Genomic DNA, 19,698 nt, shown 5'->3' on the forward strand with positions numbered 1-19,698 from the left:
CAAATAAATAAATATTAAAGAAAAAAAAGAAAGGAAAAATAGCTGAAAATTTCCCTAACCCTGGGAAGGAAATAGACATCCAGTTTCAAGAAGCACAGAGAGTCCCCAAGAAGATGAAGTCAAAGAGGTCCACACCAATACACATTTTAACTAAAATTAAAGAGAGAATCTTAAAATCAGCATGAGAAAAAAACAACTAGTTATGTACAAGGAAACTGCCCTAAGACCATGAGCTGACTTTTCAGCAGATGCTTTGCAGGCTAGAAGAGAGTGGCATGATAATTCAAAGTGCCAAAAGGAAAAAACCTACAACCAAGAATATTCTACCCATTAAGGTTAAAGTTCACAGTTGAAGGAGACAAAGTGTTTTACAGATGAGCAAATGCTGAAAGAGTTCATCACTGCTAAACTGGCCTTACAAGAAATGTTAAAGGCACTTCACTGTGCAGAAAAGAAAAAGCTACAACTAGAAATAAGAAAAGTATGAAAGGAAAAATCTCATTGATAATAGCAAAGATATAGCAAAGGTAGTGGATTAATCACATGTAAACTAGTAGGAAGGTTAAAAGACAAAAGTAGTAAAATGATCTATATCTACAATAAGTAATTAAAGGATACATAAAATAAAAAGATGTAAAATATGACATCAAAAACATAAAATTTGGGGGGGGGGGTGTAAAAATATAAGGCTGTTAGAAGGTGTTTGAGCTTAAGAGATCATCAGCTTAAAATAAGCATACATAAATGTTATATATAAACCTCATGGTAACTAACCACAAACCAAAAACCTATAATAGATACATAAAAAATAAGGAGAAAGGAATCCAAACATAACACTAACAATAGTCATCAAATCACAAGGGAAGAGGGCAAGAGAAGAAGAAAAGAACAAAGAACTACAAAAAAAAATTAAAAATGGCAATAAGTACATACCTATCAATAATTGCTTTAAATGTAAAGGGACTAAATGCTCCAATCAAAAGATATAGAGTTGAATGGATTAAAAAACAAGACCCAAATATATATGCCTACAAGAGACTCATTTCAGATTTAAAACACAGACTGTCAAGGTGAGGGAATGAAAAAAAGATATTCCATGGAAATGGAAACAAAAAGAAAGCTGGGATTGCAATACTTCTATTAGACAAAATAGAGTTTAGAACAAAGACTGTAACAAGAGACAAAGAAGGGCTTACATAATGATAAAGGGATCAATCCAACAAAAAGCTATAACACTTGTAACTATATATGCAAACACCTGTAAGTATATAGAAGCACCTAAATACATAAAGCAAATATTAACAGACATAAAGGAAGAAATTGACAATAACACAATAATAGTAGGGGACTTTAACACCCTACTTACATCAATGGACAGATCATCCAGACAGAAAATCACTAAGGAAACACTGGCCTTAAATGATACATTAGATCAAATTGACTTAATAGATGTATATATAGAACATTCCATCCAAAAGCAGAATACACATTCTTTTCAAGAGCACATGGAACTTTCTGTAGAACAGATCACATGCTAGGCCACAAAAAAAAGTCTGAGTAAATTTAAGAAAATTGAAATCGTGGCAAGCATCTTTCTGACCACAATACTGAGACTAGAAATCAACTAAAAGAAAAAAGCCACAAAAAATAAAAACATGTGAATGCTAAACAATATGCTACTAAACAACAAATGGGTCATTGAAGAAATCAAAGAGGAAATTTTAAAATACTTGAAATACATGAAAATGGAATCACAATATTCCAAAATCTATGGAAAGCAGCAAAACAGTTCTAACAGGGAAGTTTATAGAAATATAGGCTTACCCCAGGAACAAGAATATCTCAAATAAACAATCTAACCTTACACCTAAAGGAAATAGGAAAAGAAGAACAAACAAAACCCAACATTAGTAAAAGGAAGGAAATAATAAAGATCTGAGTAGAAATAAATGAAATAGAGACTAAACAAACGACAGAAAAAATCAATGAAACTAATAGCTGGTTTTTGGAAAAGATAAACAAAATTGATGAACCTTAGCTACACTCATCAAGAAAAAAAGAGAGAGGGCCCAAATAAATAAAATCAGAAATAAAAGAGGAGAAGGTACAACTGGCATCACAGAAATACAAAGGATCCTAAGAGATTACTAGGAACAGCTATATGCCAACAAATTGGCCAAACTATTAGAAATGGATATATTCCTAGAAATGTATAATCTCACAGACTGAATCAGGAAGAAATAGAAAATCTGAACAGAATAGTAATGAAATTGAATCAGTAATCCAAAAAATTCCAACAAACAAATTTCCAGGACCAGACGGCTTCACAGGTGAATTCTACCAAACATCTCTTTCAAGCTATTCCAAAAAACTGAAGAGGAGAGAACACTTCTAAATTCATTCTATGAGGCTAGCATCACCCTGATACCAAAACCAGACAAAGACACCACAAAAAAAAGGAATATTACAGGCCAGTATCACTGATGAACATAGATGCAAAAATCTTCAAAAAGTATTAGCAAACAAAATTCAGCAATATGTTAAAAGGATCATGCACCATGATCAAGCGGGATTTTTACCAGGGATGGAAGGATGGTTCAAAATCCACAAATCAATCAATGTTTTACACCACATTAACAAAATAAAGGATAAAAATCACATAATCGACCAAAAACCACAGTTACAGAAAGATAGACAAGATGAAAAGGCAGAGGGCTATGTACCAGATGAAGGAACAAGAAAAAACCCCAGAAAAACAACTAAATGAAGTGGAGATAGGCAACCTTCCAGAAAAAGAATTCAGAATAATGATAGTGAAGATGATCCAGGACCTCGGAATAAGAATGGAGGCAAAGATTGAGAAGATGCAAGAAATGATTAACAAAGACCTAGAAGAATTAAAGAACAAACAAACAGAGATGACCAATACAATAACTGAAATGAAAACTACACTAGAAGGAATCAATAGCAGAATAACTGAGGCAGAAGAACGGATAAGTGACCTGGAAGACAGAATGGTGGAATTCACTGCTGCGGAACAGACTAAAGAAAAAAGAATGAAAAGAAATGAAGACAGCCTAAGAGACCTCTGGGACAACATTAAACGCAACAACGTTCGCAATATAGGGGTCCCAGAAGGTGAAGAGAGAGAGAAAGGACCAGAGAAAATATTTGAAGAGATTATAGTCGAAAACTTCCCTAACATGGGAAAGGAAATAGCCACCCAAGTCCAGGAAGCGCAGAGAGTCCCATACAGAATAAACCCAAGGAGAAACACGCCGAGACACATAGTAATCAAAGTGGCAAAAATTAAAGACAAAGAAAAATTATTGAAAGCAGCAAGGGAAAAACAACAAATAACATACAAGGGAGCTCCCATAAGGTTAAAAGCTGATTTCTCAGCAGAAACTCTGCAAGCCAGAAGGGAGTGGCATGATATACTTAAAGTGATGAAAGGGAAGAACCTACAACCAAGATTACTCTACCCGGCAAGGATCTCATTTAGATTTGATGGAGAAATCAAAAGCTTTACAGACAAGCAAAAGCTAAGAGAATTCAGCACCACCAAACCAGCTCTACAACAAATGCTAAAGGAACTTCTCTAAGTGGGAAACATAAGAGAAGAAAAGGACCTACAAAAACAAACCCAAAACAATTAAGAAAATGGTCATAGGAACATACATATCGATAATTATCTTAAACGTGAATGGATTAAATGCCCCAACCAAAAGACATAGACTGGCTGAATGGATACAAAAACAAGACCCATATATATGCTGTCTACAAGAGACCCACTTTAGACCTAGGGACACATACAGACTGAAAGTGAGGGGATGGAAAAAGATATTCCATGCAAATGGAAATCAAAAGAAAGCTGGAGTAGCTATACTCATATCAGATAAAATCGACTTAAAAATAAAGAATGTTACAAGAGACAAGGAAGGACACTACATAATGATCAAGGGATCAATCCAAGAAGAAGATATAACAATTATAAATATATATGCACCCAACATAGGAGCACCTCAATACATAAGGCAACTGCTAATAGCTATAAAAGAGGAAATTGACAGTAACACAATCATAGTGGGGGACTTTAACACCTCACTTACACCAATGGACAGATCATCCAAAATGAAAATAAATAAGGAAACAGAAGCTTTAAATGACACAATAGACCAGATAGATTTAATTGATATATATAGGACATTCCATCCAAAAACAGCAGATTACACATTCTTCTCAAGTGCGCACGGAACATTCTCCAGGATAGATCACATCTTGGGTCACAAATCAAGCCTCAGTAAATTTAAGAAAATTGAAATCATATCAAGCATCTTTTCTGACCACAACGCTATGAGATTAGAAATGAATTACAGGGAAAAAAACGTAAAAAGACAAACACATGGAGGCTAAACAATACGTTACTAAATAACCAAGAGATCACTGAAGAAATCAAAGAGGAAATAAAAAAATACCTAGAGACAAATGACAATGAAAACACGACGACCCAAAACCTATGGGATGCAGCGAAAGCAGTTCTAAGAGGGAAGTTTATAGCTATACAAGCTTACCTAAAGAAACAAGAAAAATCTCAAGTAAACAATCTAACCTTACACCTAAAGAAACTAGAGAAAGAAGAACAAACAAAACCCAAAGTTAGCAGAAGGAAAGAAATCATAAAGATCAGAGCAGAAATAAATGAAATAGAAACAAAGAAAACAATAGCAAAGATCAATAAAACTAAAAGTTGGTTCTTTGAGGAGATAAACAAAGTTGATAAGCCATTAGCCAGACTCATCAAGAAAAAGAGGGAGAGGACTCAAATCAACAAAATCAGAAATGAAAAAGGAGAAGTTACAACAGACACTGCAGAAATACAAAGCATCCTAAGAGACTACTACAAGCAACTCTATGCCAATAAAATGGACAACCTGGAAGAAATGGACAAATTCTTAGAAAGGTATAACCTTCCAAGACTGAACCAGGAAGAAACAGAAAATATGAACAGACCAATCACAAGGAATGAAATTGAAACTGTGATTAAAAATCTTCCAACAAACAAAAGTCCAGGACCAGATGGCTTCACAGGTGAATTCTATCAAACATTTAGAGAAGAGCTAACACCTATCCTTCTCAAACTCTTCCAAAAAATTGCAGAGGAAGGAACACTCCCAAACTCATTCTATGAGGCCACCATCACCCTCATACCAAAACCAGACAAAGACACTACAAAAAAAGAAAATTACAGACCAATATCACTGATGAATATAGATGCAAAAATCCTCAACAAAATACTAGCAAACAGAATCCAACAACACATTAAAAGGATCATACACCACGATCAAGTGGGATTTATCCCAGGGATGCAAGGATTCTTCAATATACGCAAATCAATCAATGTGATACACCATATTAACAAATTGAAGAATAAAAACCATATGATCATCTCAATAGATGCAGAAAAAGCTTTTGACAAAATTCAACACCCATTTCTGATAAAAACTCTCCAGAAAGTGGGCATAGAGGGAAGCTACCTCAACATAATAAAGGCCATATATGACAAACCCACAGCAAACATCATTCTCAATGGTGAAAAACTGAAAGCATTTCCTCTAAGATCAGGAACAAGACAAGGATGTCCACTCTCACCACTATTATTCAACATAGTTCTGGAAGTCCTAGCCACGGCAATCAGAGAAGAAAAAGAAATAAAAGGAATACAAATTGGAAAAGAAGAAGTAAAACTGTCACTGTTTGCGGATGACATGATACTATACATAGAGAATCCTAAAACTGCCACCAGAAAACTGCTAGAGCTAATTAATGAATATGGTAACGTTGCAGGATACAAAATGAATGCACAGAAATCTCTTGCATTCCTATACACTAATGATGAAAAATCTGAAAGAGAAATTATGGAAACACTCCCATTTACCACTGCAACAAAAAGAATAAAATACCTAGGAATAAACCTACCTAGGGAGACAAAAGACCTGTATGCAGAAAACTATAAGACACTGATGAAAGAAATTAAAGATGATACCAACAGATGGAGAGATATACCATGTTCTTGGATTGGAAGAATCAACATTGTGAAAATGAGTATACTACCCCAAGCAATCTACAGATGCAATGCAATCCCTATCAAATTACCAATGGCATTTTTTACAGAGCTAGAACAAATCATCTTAAAATTTGTATGGAGACACAGAAGACCCCGAATAGCCAAAGCAGTCTTGAGGCAAAAAAATGGAGCTGGAGGAATCAGACTCCCTGACTTCAGACTATACTACAAAGCTACAGTAATCAAGACAATATGGTACTGGCACAAAAACAGAAACATAGATCAATGGAACAAGATAGAAAGCCCAGAGATTAACCCACGCACCTATGGTCAACTAATCTATGACAAAGGAGGCAACGATATACAATGGAGAAAAGACAGTCTCTTCAATAAGTGGTGCTGGGAAAACTGGACAGCTACATGTAAAAGAATGAAATTAGAATACTCCCTAACACCATACACAAAAATAAACTCAAAATGGATTAGAGACCTAAATATAAGACGACACTATAAAACTCTTAGAGGAAAACATAGGAAGAACACTCTTTGACATAAATCACAGCAAGATCTTTTTTGATCCACCTCCTAGAGTAATGGAAATAAAAACAAAAATAAACAAATGGGAAAAATAATCACATAATCATCTCACTAGATGCAGAAAAAACTTCTGACAAAATTCAACATCCATTTATGATAAAAACTCTCAACAAAGTGGTTATAGAGGGAATGTACCTCAACATAATCAAGGCCGTATATGACAAACCCACAGCCAACATCAGAACCAACTGTGAAGAGTTAAAAGCTTTTCCTCTAAGATCAGGAACAAGACAAAGATATGCCCCCTCTCACAACATAGTATCAGAGGTCTGAGCCACAGCAATTAGACAAAAAAAAAAGGAATAAAAGGAATCCAAATTGGAAAGGAAGAAGCAAAACTGTCACTGTCTGATACTTTATATAGAAATCCCTAAAGGCTCCACCAAAAAAACTATTATAACTAATAAATGAATTCAAAAAAGTTTCAGGATACAAAATCAGTGCAAAAATCAGTTGCATTTCTAGACACTAGTAATGAACTATCAGAGAAATTAAGAAAAGGATTCCCTTTACAATTGTATCAAAAAGAATAAAATAACAAATATCATATATTAATGCACGTATGCGGAACCTAGAAACCTAGAAAAATGGTACAGATGAACCGGTTTGCAGGGCAGAAGTTGAGACACAGATGTAGAGAACAAACGTATGGACACCAAGGGGGGAAAACCACGGTGGGGTGGGGATGGTGGTGTGCTGAATTGGGCGATTGGGATTGACATGTATACACCGATGTGTATATAATTGATGACTGATTAAAAAAAAAAGAATAAAATACCTAGGAATAAATCTAACCAAGGAGGCGAAAGTCTTGTACTCCAAAAACTAAGACATTGATGAAAGAAATTAAAGATTACACAAATGGAAAGATATACTGTGCTCATGGACTGGAAGAATTAATATTGTTAAAATCTCCATAGTACCCAAGGCAATCTACAGATTCAGTGCAAATCCTATCAAAAAACCAATGACATTTTTCACAGAACTAGAACAAATAACTCTAAAATTTGCATGGAATTACAAAAGACCCCAAATAACCAAAACAATTTTGAGAAAGAACAAAGCTTAAGGTATCATGCTCCCTGATTTCACGCAGTCCTACAAAGCTACAGTAATCAAAATATTATGGTACTGGCACAAAAACAGACACATAGAACAATGGAACAGAATAGAGAACACAGAAATAAACCACACTTAGATGGTCAATTAATCTATGACAAAGGAGACAAGAATATAAAATGGGGAAAAGGCAGCCTCTTTAATAAATGGTGCTTGGAAAACTGGACAGCTATATGCAAAAGGATCAAACTGGAGCACTTTCTCATACCATATACAGAAATAAACTCAATATGGATTAAAGACTTACATGTAAGACCTGAAACCATAAAACTTCTAGAAAAAAACATAGGCAGTACATTCTTTGACATCAGTCTTAACAATATTTTTTGGATGTATCTCCTCAGGCAAGGAAAGCAAAAGTAAAAAGAAACAAGTAGGACTACATCAAACCAAAAGCTTTTTGAAGAAAACCATCAACAAAATGAAAAGGCAGACTACTGAATGGTAGAAGATATTTGTAAATGACATATCCAATAAGGGGTTGATATCCATAATATATAAAAAATTCATGAAACTCAATACCATACCAAAAAAAACCCAATCCATTTAAAAATGGGCAGAGGATCTGAGTAGACATTATTCCAAAGAAGACATACAGATGGCCAACAGACACATGAAAAGATGTCTGTCAGAGTAGCTACCATCAAAATGACAAGAAATAACAAGTGCTAGAGAGGATATGGAGAAAAGGGAACCCTCATATACTATTGGTGGGATTGTAAATTGGTGCAGCCACTATGGAAAACAGTATGAAGCTTCCTCAAAAACTTAAAAATAGAACTACCATATCATCCAGCAATTTCACTTCTGAGTATTTACCCAAAGAAAACAAAAACACTAATTCAAAAACATGTGCAAAAGACAACCCTCAGAATGGGAGAACATATTTGCAAACGAAGCAACTGACAAAGGATTAATTTCCACAATATACAAGCAGCTCACGCAGCTCAATATCAAAAAAACAAACAACCCAATCCAAAAATGGGTACACTTAAACAGACATTTCTCCAAAGAAGATATACAGATTGCCAACAAACACATGAAAGGATGCTCAACATCACTAACCATTAGAGAAATGCAAATCAAAACTACAATGAGGTATCACCTCACACTGGTCAGAATGGCCATCATCAAAAAATCTGCAAACAATAAATGCTGGAGAGGGTGTGGAGAAAAGGGAACCCTCTTGCACTGTTGGTGGGAATGTAAATTGATACAGCCACTATGGAGAACAGTATGGAGGTTCCTTAAAAAACTAAAAATAGAACTACCATACAACCCAGCAATTCCACTACTGGGCATATACCCTGAGAAAACCATAATTCAAAAAGTGTCATGTACCACAATGTTCATTGCAGCTTTATTTACAATAGCCAGGACATGGAAGCACCCTAAGTGTCCGTTGACAGATGAATGGATAAAGAAGATGTGGCACATATATACAATGGAATGTTACTCAGCAATAAAAAGAAATGAAATTGAGTTATTTGTAGTGAGGTGGATGGACCTAGAGTCTGTCATACAGAGTGAAGTAAGTCAGAAAGAGAAAAACAAATACCATATGCTAACACATATATATGGAATCTAAGAAAACAAAATGGTTCTGAAGAACCTAGGGGCAGGACAATAATAAAGACGCAGATGTAGAGAATGGACTTAAGGACACAGGGAGAGGGAAGGGTAAGCTGGGATGAAGTGAGAGAGTGGCATTGACATTCATACGCTGCCAAGTGTAAAACAGATAGCTAGTGGGAAGCAGCCACGTAGCACAGGGAGATCAGCTCAGTGCTTTGTGACCACCTAGAGAGCTGGGATAGGGAGGGTGGGAGGGAGACGCAAGAGGGAGGGGATATGGGAATATATGTATATGTATAGCTGATTCACTTTGTTATACAGCAGAAACTAACACAACATTGTAAAGTAATTATACTCCAATAAAGATGTTAAAAATAAATAAATAAAATAATAAAAAAAATATGTGCACCCCTATGTTCATTGTAGTATTATTTATAATAGCCAAGATATGGAAGCAACCTAAGGTCCATTGATGGATGAATGGATAAAGAAGAGTGGTATGTATATACAGTAGAATATTAGCCATAAAAAAGAGTGAAATCTTGCCATGGGACAGCATGGATGGATCTAGAGGGTATTATGCTAAGTGGAGTAAATAGACAGAGAAAGGTAAATTCCATATGATCTCACTTATACGTAGAGTCTAAAAAACAAAACAAACAAACAAAACAAAATGTAAACAGACTCATAGATACTGAGAACAAATGGGTGGTTGCCAAAGGGCAGGGGTGTGGGGGAAATGAGTGAAATACGTGAGGGAGATTAAGAAGTACAAACTTCTGATTATAAAATAAGTAAGTCATGGGGATGTAATTTTCGCATAAGGAATATGGTCAGTAATACTGTAACAACTTTGTGTGGGGACAGATGGTTGCTAGACTTCAGGTGTTGATCATTTCATAGTATATTTAAATGTCGAATCACTATTTTATACTCCTGAAGCTAACATAATATTGTATGTCAACTATATTTCAATTAAAAAAATAAGTAGGTGAGATATATATAATATACAGATATAGATAATTATAGATATAATTATCAATAATATATAATTATATACATATAATTATATTAATATATAATATATTGCTGATAATACTTTTTTAATTTTTATTGGAGTATAGTTGCTTTACAATGTTGTGTTAGCTTCTACTGCACAGCAATATGAATCAGCCATACATATACATATATCCCCTCCCTTTTGGATTTCCCTCCCAGTTAGGACACCACAGTGCATTAAGTAGAGTTCCCTGTGCTATACAGTATGTTCTCATCAGCTGTCTATTTTATACATAGTATCAATAGTGTATATGTGTCGATCCCAATCTCCCAGTTCCTCCCACCCTACCCCTTTCCCCCATGGTATCCATATATTTGTTCTCTATGTCTGTGTCTCTATTTCTGCTTGGTAAATAAGGTCATCTATACCATTTTTCTAGATTCCACGTATATGTGTTAATATACAATATTTGTTTTTCTCTTTCTGACTTCACTCTGTATGACACTCTAGGTCCATCCATGTCTCTACAAATGACCCAGTTTTGTTCCTTTTTATGGCTGAGTAGTATTCCATTGTATATATGTACCACATCTTCTTTATCCATTTTATGCCATTTTTAAAAAAATTTATCAAGCACTCCCGCATATATTATCTCTTTTATATTCCTCATCATAATTCTATGAGTTAGATAATTGTCTCAACTTTAACAAATGAAGGGAAAAGTTCAGAGAGATGATATGTATTATCTATCACTAACAATAACAACAGCCATATTAGGAGTAGTAATAGTAGCAGCAGCAATAATAGAGGGGTGGCAACTAATAATTGTTGAACACATACAATCATGAGAGGGTCTCTGAATAATATGTATATCTGTTTATCCCCCAAAAAACATTGAGACTGTGAACATGATGGGGCAGAGCTTCCAGATATCAGCTACACTATTAAGAAAAGATTTTGCTGTGGATTCAGCAGTACTATGGAAGGGTGGGGAAAGATTTGGTGTGGTAGAGTAAAAAGAGTACCTAATATGGAATCAGGTGATCTATATCCTTAACCTTGGATCTACCAATAATTTTATCTTTGAAAATGGGCAAGTCATTTCTCCTTAGTTTCTTCATGTATAAAAGAAATGTTGACTAAGATCCTTTACAAATCTACCATTTAGTGTTACTTTTTGCCTCATTGAGGTGGGCACTCAACTACCATAGTCTGGGGTAGGGGGAGAGAGAAATACAAGAATGTAAACTTAAATAAGAATGAGAAAGAAAAGGAGGAGAAGGAGAAGAAAAGAAGTCCATTAAATACTCATAGCATGAAAAATACTTTATAGGATATAACAATTAAAACTCTGATTCAAAATAGCTTTACCTGTCATTAGTAGGGGGTTTTATCTGTTTTTCAATGGAAGGGCAAACTATAGATTTACTTTACCATGATATCCATTTTTGAAGAATAATCACTATCTTTGGGGAATCTAAGACTTAAAGATTGAAAAGTCTTATATTTTGAAGACCAAAGGTATATCTGAAAAACAACAATCTGTTTCTTTCAATATATGTTCTTGCATAGTTTCACTTAAACAGAATGTCCTTCTTTTGACAACTGGTGAACTACATCCCTGAGGTGTAAAGGGAGATGTATTTTATGTACTAGATACTACTTCCTTTGATACATGAAGAGTAAACTTTTCATTTAACTTCCTTTTTCTAGCTGACATTTTTTGCTGATTTATTGCAGCTAAAGGATAAATATAAGTATGTATTTATGTAATCTCAGAAGCTTCTTGCTAGTTGTAAGGTGGTAAAGAAACTACTTTCCATCATTTAATTCTCTCATGTCTAAAGGAGTAGTATTACCTTTTGAATGCTAAAGGAAGATATCTTCTCAAGGCCATGCTCCACCTGATATATTTTTTAAAATTATGTATTTCAGGCCCTGCTTGATACTCAGAATCTTTTGCGTGCACAAATCACAAATTTTACGTTCAACCTGGGATTTTCAGGGAAATTTTACCATACAGGTAAGAAAAAGGAGATTAACTATTCTCATTAAAGCCTCTCTGACCACTCTTTTTAAAATTATGACCCCTCTTCTTCACACCTTCCTGTATTCCCTGTGTCTCTCCCCTACTTTATTTTCTTCATATTATTCAATTTCATTTAACCTGTTATTTTTTCACCTTTACAAAATGTTAATAGTTGGAAAGTTTATTCACCATATTATTATTTAATGGGCTTTTTTTCTATTGAACTATAATTTACATATATAAAACTGCAAAAGTAATAAGTATAGTATAGTGCTCAATGAATTTTCACAAAGTGTACAGAGCTCCATAACCAGCATGCAGATCAAGAAAGAGATACTACCAGCATCTCACACACCCCCTCCCTTGTGCTGCCTTAGTCACTAGCTTCCCTCAAAGAAAACCACTATCCTAACTTCTAATATCACAAATTAGTTTGCCTGGCTTTGAGATGTGTATAAAAGGAATCATATAGTATGTACTCTTCTATATACAGCTTGTTTTGTTCAACATTATTTTGGTTTTGCAGACATCATTGTGTATAGTTGTAATTCTTTCACTGTCATTGTTCTGTAGTATTCCATTTTTTGAATTTACCAGAATTTCTTTATTCTATTCCTCCAATGTGGATGGTTGGGTTGTTTCCAGTCTTTGGCTTTTTTTTTTTTTGCATAGTTGTGTTAAGAACATTTTTGTACCTGTCCTTCAGAGGACATATGTATTCTTTTCTGTTGGTTATCAACCAGGAGTAGAATTGCTAGTTATGTGGTACATTTATGATCAGCTTTAGTAGAAAATGCCAAACAGATTTTCAGAGTGGTTGTACCAGTTTTTATTTCCAACAGTATGTAAGTTTTCCTGTTGTTCTACATTCTCACCAGTATTTAATATTATTTGTCTTTTTAACTTTAGCCTTTCTGGTGGGCAGTAGGGATATCATATTACGTATGATTTCAATGCACATTTCACTAAGTAGTGAAACTGAGCTTCTTTCATATATTTATTGACCATTTGGATATCTTCTGTTTTGAAATACCTCAGTGTTTTTTTTTTATTGAGTTGTCTGCTTTTACTTATTGATTTGTGGAAATTCGTTATATACTCTTAATGAGCCCTTTGTCAGTTACCTGTGTTGCAAATACTTTCTCCTAATGTGCAGTTTATCTTTTTTACATTCCTACTGGTATTTTTTGATGAACAAACATTTTAATGTAGTCCAATTTATCTTTTTTTTCCTTTTTTGTGTCTTTTTAAAGACATCTCTGCATGCCACAAGATCATGAAAGTATGTTCCTACATGCTTAAAATGTATGTATCTGAGATCCATCTGGAATTGATTTTTGTGTATGTGTGAGATAAGGGTCAAGATACCTTCTTTTTTTCCATAAAGATGTCAAGTTGGTACCAAGTATTGAAAAGACCATCCTTTGCTCACTGTACCATGGTATCATCATTGTCACAAATTAGATGACCATATATATATGTGGACTCTGTTTCTGTACTCTCCTGTCCATTGGTTCCATTTGTGTCATCATACTGTCTTATTTACTGTAACTTTATAATTAATTTTAATATCTGCTATTGTTAAGTCCTCTAAGTTTGTTCATCTTCTTCAAGATTGCCTTGGCAATTCTTGGCCCTTTGCATTTTTATGTAAATTTTAAAATCAGCTTACCAATATCCACAAAGAACCTCACTAAAATTTTTATTTAAATTACATTAAATTTAATAATTAGTTTGGGGAGAATTGCTATCCTAAATATTGAGTCTTCCTATTCTTGAACATATTTAGGTCCTCTTTAACTACACTTGATAAAACTTTATTGTTTTTATATTAATTCCTTGGTGGGGTTTTTTGATGCAATAGTAAGTGGTGTCTTTTTTTTAAAGTTTTCCATTTCTCTGTTGATAGTATAATAATAATAATGTAATTGATTTTGTGTACTGATCTTGTATTTAGCAACCTTGCTACATTCACTTATTAATTTTATAGTTTATAGATTCTTTTGGATTTTCTACCTATTCAATCATATAATTTTTGAATAGTAAAAATTTTATTTTTTCCTTTCTAAGCTTTATGAATTTTTTTTCTTTTCCTTGCCTATTGCACTAGCTTGGATCTCCCATAAACATTAAAGATGGTGATAGTAACACTCATATCTTGCTCCTGACCTCAGGGGAAATCCTTCAGTAGTTTTCTTCCTGTTCTTGAGGGGAATTCTTTCAATGGACAGTTTTATAGAAAGTCTTTATTAGCTTAAGAAAGCTCCCTTCTATTCATAGATTTCTAAATGTTTTATCATGAATGGATGTTGAATGTACTTTATTTTTAAATTTATCTGTTGTCTTTCTTCCCTCACTAAAATGAACACTCTACAAAGGCTTTACTGCTGTAACACCAGCAAGTAGGACAGTGCCTATTGAAAAAAAAAAATGAATTAATGAATAAATGATTGAATGAAAATAAAATTACCTTTATTTTAACTATTAGTATTTATATGGAACAAGGTCAGAGAATAAAATTTGACCATGTTGTGTTATAAAAGAAAATCACTCTAAATATTAAGAATAATTAAAACTTTTTCCCAAACATAATAGAAATATAATAAAGCACTCCTGGCAACTCAATTTTTTGCCCAGTGATGAATGCTAAAGAATGACTGTAGCCAGTGGCTCTCCTTCATTCTTGTTTCTGAAAGATTTGTTCTCTTTCCTTACTTGGGTACTTCCCACAGCTCACAGTAGGTATATCCTCTCTCTAAGCCAGGGACAGTAGAACACAGGAGGAATCTAAGGAGAAGGCCTGAAAGAGTTTTGTTGGCTGTATAAGACCTGCAAGCTTCCACAAAAACTTAGCTAGCCTTGTCTAAAACCAGTAAAATCAGTTTTCAATGGGAACAGATATAAAATTTAATACTCTGAATCCTTCAAAAATTAAATATTGTAAAGTTTAATTGAATTACACTGCCTTCCTTTCTAAATGAGTAACTCCTTTTTCTATTAAAAATTCTATTTTATTCAGTCTTTAAGGGAAGGAGAAAAACAGCACTGTCATACTAGTAAGACTTCATTTCAGGAGAGGGTTTCATCTTGTTTGATGTACTTTACTTTTTGAAAGATTTGTGCATTTTGTGAGAAATAAAGAGATGAAAGAATAAAAATTATAGTTCCCTTTTAGTGAGCAGCACCATATTCTAGGTACTTAGCTAAGCACTTTTCATGTACCTTTTCATTGAATCCTAGGAGTTAAAGAATGTGTTACCTTGTTTTCTAGATAATAACATAGAAACTTAGAGGGGCCCAAGGTCATATAACTACTTAAGTGTCAAAAAATACTCTTAACTTAAGGTCAGTTAGAGCCCTAGTCTTATGTATTAGAAAAAAGAAAAATGGGTTTTTATCATTTAATTGGCAATCCTTGATTAAGGAAGCTGAATGGCAAAAGGTTCCTTCCCCTTATCTATAGGTTCTTTAGGTTTGTATATTTTCCCAAATCACTGAGAACCAATAGTATTTGTAAATTCTATCACAGAATTAATTAACAATGTGAAGAGCAATGTTATGTGAATTAGTAAATGCTAATCTTATTTCTAAACTCCACATTTGGTCAGTGAATGATGGTTAAGGGTCCTGAATTTAGAGTTGTGTAATCTGGGTTAGAATTCAGGTTCTGAATTCAGGTTCTATCCCAGTATTCCCAGTGACTTGTGACAAATTACTTTGCCTCTCCAAATATCAATTTCTTTACCTGTAAAATGGCGTTAGCAGTAGCCCCTAGCGCATAGGGTTGTAGTGAGAATTAAATGAGACTCTACTTGAAAAACACTTAAGACAGTCTCAATCAATGATGGTTTTTAATATAATATCAGAGTAGGAAATACTACAGATAAAATACTGAAGAGACATAAGTTATTTAAATAGATATATAATAAAATAATAGTTTGCATTAACTATAAAATTTCAGTGTAGTTTTGTAACAACTTAAGAAATGACACTTAAAATTGAGGAATTTGACTTCTAGTTCTTCTCTCTCCAGTTCTGACAAAAGTGTGTAAAGTGGAGGAATAAAGGAATGGCAAGAGGCCAGCACAATCCAACCATGAATAACTATGTTTCAGCTGTTTTTTATCATGATGTTTAAAGTGTTAGGCAACAGACACTTGTTCTCAATATAATTAATTCTGATGTAAAACATCCCCAAAGTAGGATTAAAGGAAATCAGATAGGAGAGAGTTGTAAAGAAAAAAGGAAAGGCATACAATTATGCCTACTATGATTTTATATGTCTGTCAGAGGGCAGACATTGTTTGTCTGACTCTTGCATGATTAAAATGTGTGGATATTTTAATAGCAGATTTCACCATGATATTCAGGAAAGGACACCAAATACCTGAGCAATCTTTCCAAAGAATTCTGAAATCTGTTGTGCTGTCCTCATAAATAAACTCTGGGTAAAGGCCAACTAGAAAAATGAATGAAGAGATAAGAAGAAGGATGCAGGGTAAGATAGGAGTTATAGGAGGTGGGGAATAGAGATTAAAAGTAGTAGGAAGGGTGACTTTTCATAAACCAGGAAATCTCAGCTCACTTTTCCCAGGGGAGGTGGAAATCAGAAATGAACTGATTACTGGGAAACCCCAAGAGACATCTGCCTATTTTCAGTATGGGAAAGTAAAACTGCAACAAGTAACTGACTGTAATCTTAACTACTATGGTGTCCTGAGGACATACAAAATGTTAAACAAGAGGAGAGTATGTAAGTAGAGATGTTTAATTGCAGGGAAACCAAATGACGTCATCCTTATGTTAAAAACAAAACAACAACAACAACAACAAAAACCCAACATGTATTTAAGCATCACCAGTCGTACATAGCTAATATTTCTTTACCAGGGCCGCCTTATTTATCACCTAAAAGGTAGCAGGACGCAAGACTTTGCCATGATTGGGGTCATCAGATATTCTAAGTCCCTACCTCCATTTTCCTATTCCTTTGCATTCCTCTCTAGATGGCTTCCCAGAGCTGTAAGATAATCACTCAGAAGCCCCAAGAATGCTCGATGTGAGGGACTTGTTTATCAGGCCAGTCAGTTAATATAATGGCTTGATCAGTTCTTACATTCTTAAATACAAAGTCTCCTCTGCCACATAACACTCATGACAGTGCCCCCCACCCCCGCATGCAGTATTATAGTGAAAAAAAAAAAAAAAAAAAACTCACAGAGACAAGTAGAAGAACAGGAGCAAGAAATACAGGAGGGAAAGACATGGGCATTTTAGATTACCCAGTATGTGTCGGGACTGTGTAGACACTTCCTCCCAAATAGAATAAAATAGGTATTGCTATCCGTATGTTTTGCCTACATGAATACCAACATTAAAGGGGTTATGTGACTTGCCCACAATCACACAACTCAAATGTGTTGGAAACTACAAATAAACTAAAAACTTCTGACTCCAAAGGCTATACCTGTTCAACTATACTGTGGTAACATGAGTGTATGATGAAGAGGAAAAAATAAGGGAAATAAAACAGATTCACGTTAAAGATGCCCTTTACAGAGAGAGAAAAAGTTCCTTCATATCAGCAGAGTATTGATACTTAAGTATATGAAAGTGGAACTGAAGACTTTCCTTGTTGAAAGATTATGTTATTCCACTCAGTCTATATCACTAATTCTGTTCTTCCTGCATACAGTGGAGCAACCATACAGCCTTGTACTACATCTTTATCTTTGGTCTCCTTCACTGCACAGTAAATCACAGGATCTGATTCTTTTCCTATCAATAGGCTCTGCCTTCCTTCTCTTGAAAAATTAAGTGAAAGAAGAGTGGTAACAAGCACCGGGCTCAGTTGGCTAAGCCAGGGAAGCAGTCCATCCTCCATCTTTAGCCCCTAGGGCCCTATTAGAACCGGTCACATCAGAACTGCTATTGAAAATATGAGAGGAGGTTTCTTCTCCACATAGAAGGGACATCATTTGAAGAAACCACTGTTCTAGGACCTTACTGGATTCAGTGTTGTGGCTGAAATTAAAGTGTGGCTGCATAATTTTGTGATGATTAATATCATTTTATGGTATGCCAGGACAGGCACCTTACACTGCTCTCATTTCATGCTTTAGTAAAGAAACTCTGCCTGGGGAAATACAAAAAGAGACTCCTACCCCCTCACATAAGTTAGAGAACTGTGTAATTTCCCACACTCAACTAAACTGCAGGTTGTGGAAAATGGAGGAATTAAAACAAGCTCAAATATGAAAAATCAGAGGAACAACAACAAAGCTAACTCTCAAGGAAATAGAGCTGTCTTGATGGAAAGTTTGCTCCCAAGAACTTGAGAGAAAGGGCAAACATGAGGAACACAAGTAGCACCAAGGAGCATGGTGGTACTTGGATTGTTTTACAATGACTTCACCACTTCACCTTCTTTCTATCACTGTCTTTGCTTTCTCTTTCCTTCAGTTTTCTCTCATTTTCTCAATAATAATTCCTACATTTCCCTTTTTTCTCCTTTTTATGCCTTAGTTTTCACTAAATATATACTGAGTAACTTCTTCTCAGACTTAAGGAGTAACCCAAGTAAATTATGGAATTATTTTGTTGCAACTGTTGTGTCACAACCCATGTCTAATGATCAACCATTAGAGATCTACTGCACATTTCCTCACTCATATTCCCTTGACTACATTCCCAACTTATCCACCATTCTCTCCAAACTGCAAATTATATAAATATCCTAAAAGTTAGAAGTTCTAAAGTCCTTTGGAATGGTTGTGTACTTCCATCTTGCAGTGATTTTATATCCATGTCTCATGTTTTAAAACTTTAAAAAGACTTGTATCACAGTCTCTGGTTGTTCCCCAAGTAACAGATTTTCCTTTGTTACATTTCATGTTCCAAGTCTTATATGTATCTAAGATAGTATAAATGGTACCTTCTAAATATATATATACGATTACATAATTAGATGGATGGACGGATGGTTGGATGGACAGATAGATATACAGATAAACAGGCAATCAGTATAACTAAAATTAATTGAATAATCTTTCTCCTCTCCCCACCCCCAACCCAAGGAACTGAAGAGGAAGATGAAGGGGATGACCGTCTTTTGGGGTCTGTGGATGAGTTCTGGTGGTTTCCACATATGTGGAGCCACATGCAGCCCCACCTCTTCCATAATGAGTCATCTTTGGTGGAGCAGATGATTCTTAACAAAAAATTTGCCTTAGTAAGTAACTCACTTTGAACACTACATCGAACTAATGTGTGCTGACTACAGAAATGACCAGCTTTTTATACTGAGAATGT

General features: G+C 34.6%; 1 protein-coding gene across 1 annotated transcript in view; it reads left to right on the forward strand.

Moving 5' to 3' along the window:
• The window catches only part of LOC132366636 (bifunctional heparan sulfate N-deacetylase/N-sulfotransferase 3), a 145,265-nt gene that overhangs the window by 38,754 nt on the left and 86,813 nt on the right, over positions 1–19,698 (forward strand). The window contains exons 2-3 of the mRNA XM_059924233.1: positions 12,294–12,381; positions 19,464–19,618. Of these exons, the coding sequence (XP_059780216.1) occupies positions 12,294–12,381; positions 19,464–19,618 (243 nt within the window). The remainder of the gene's footprint in view (positions 1–12,293; positions 12,382–19,463; positions 19,619–19,698) is intronic.

Source organism: Balaenoptera ricei, chromosome 5, assembly GCF_028023285.1.
Source record: "Balaenoptera ricei isolate mBalRic1 chromosome 5, mBalRic1.hap2, whole genome shotgun sequence".
In the NCBI taxonomy this organism is placed as follows: Eukaryota; Metazoa; Chordata; class Mammalia; order Artiodactyla; family Balaenopteridae; genus Balaenoptera; species Balaenoptera ricei.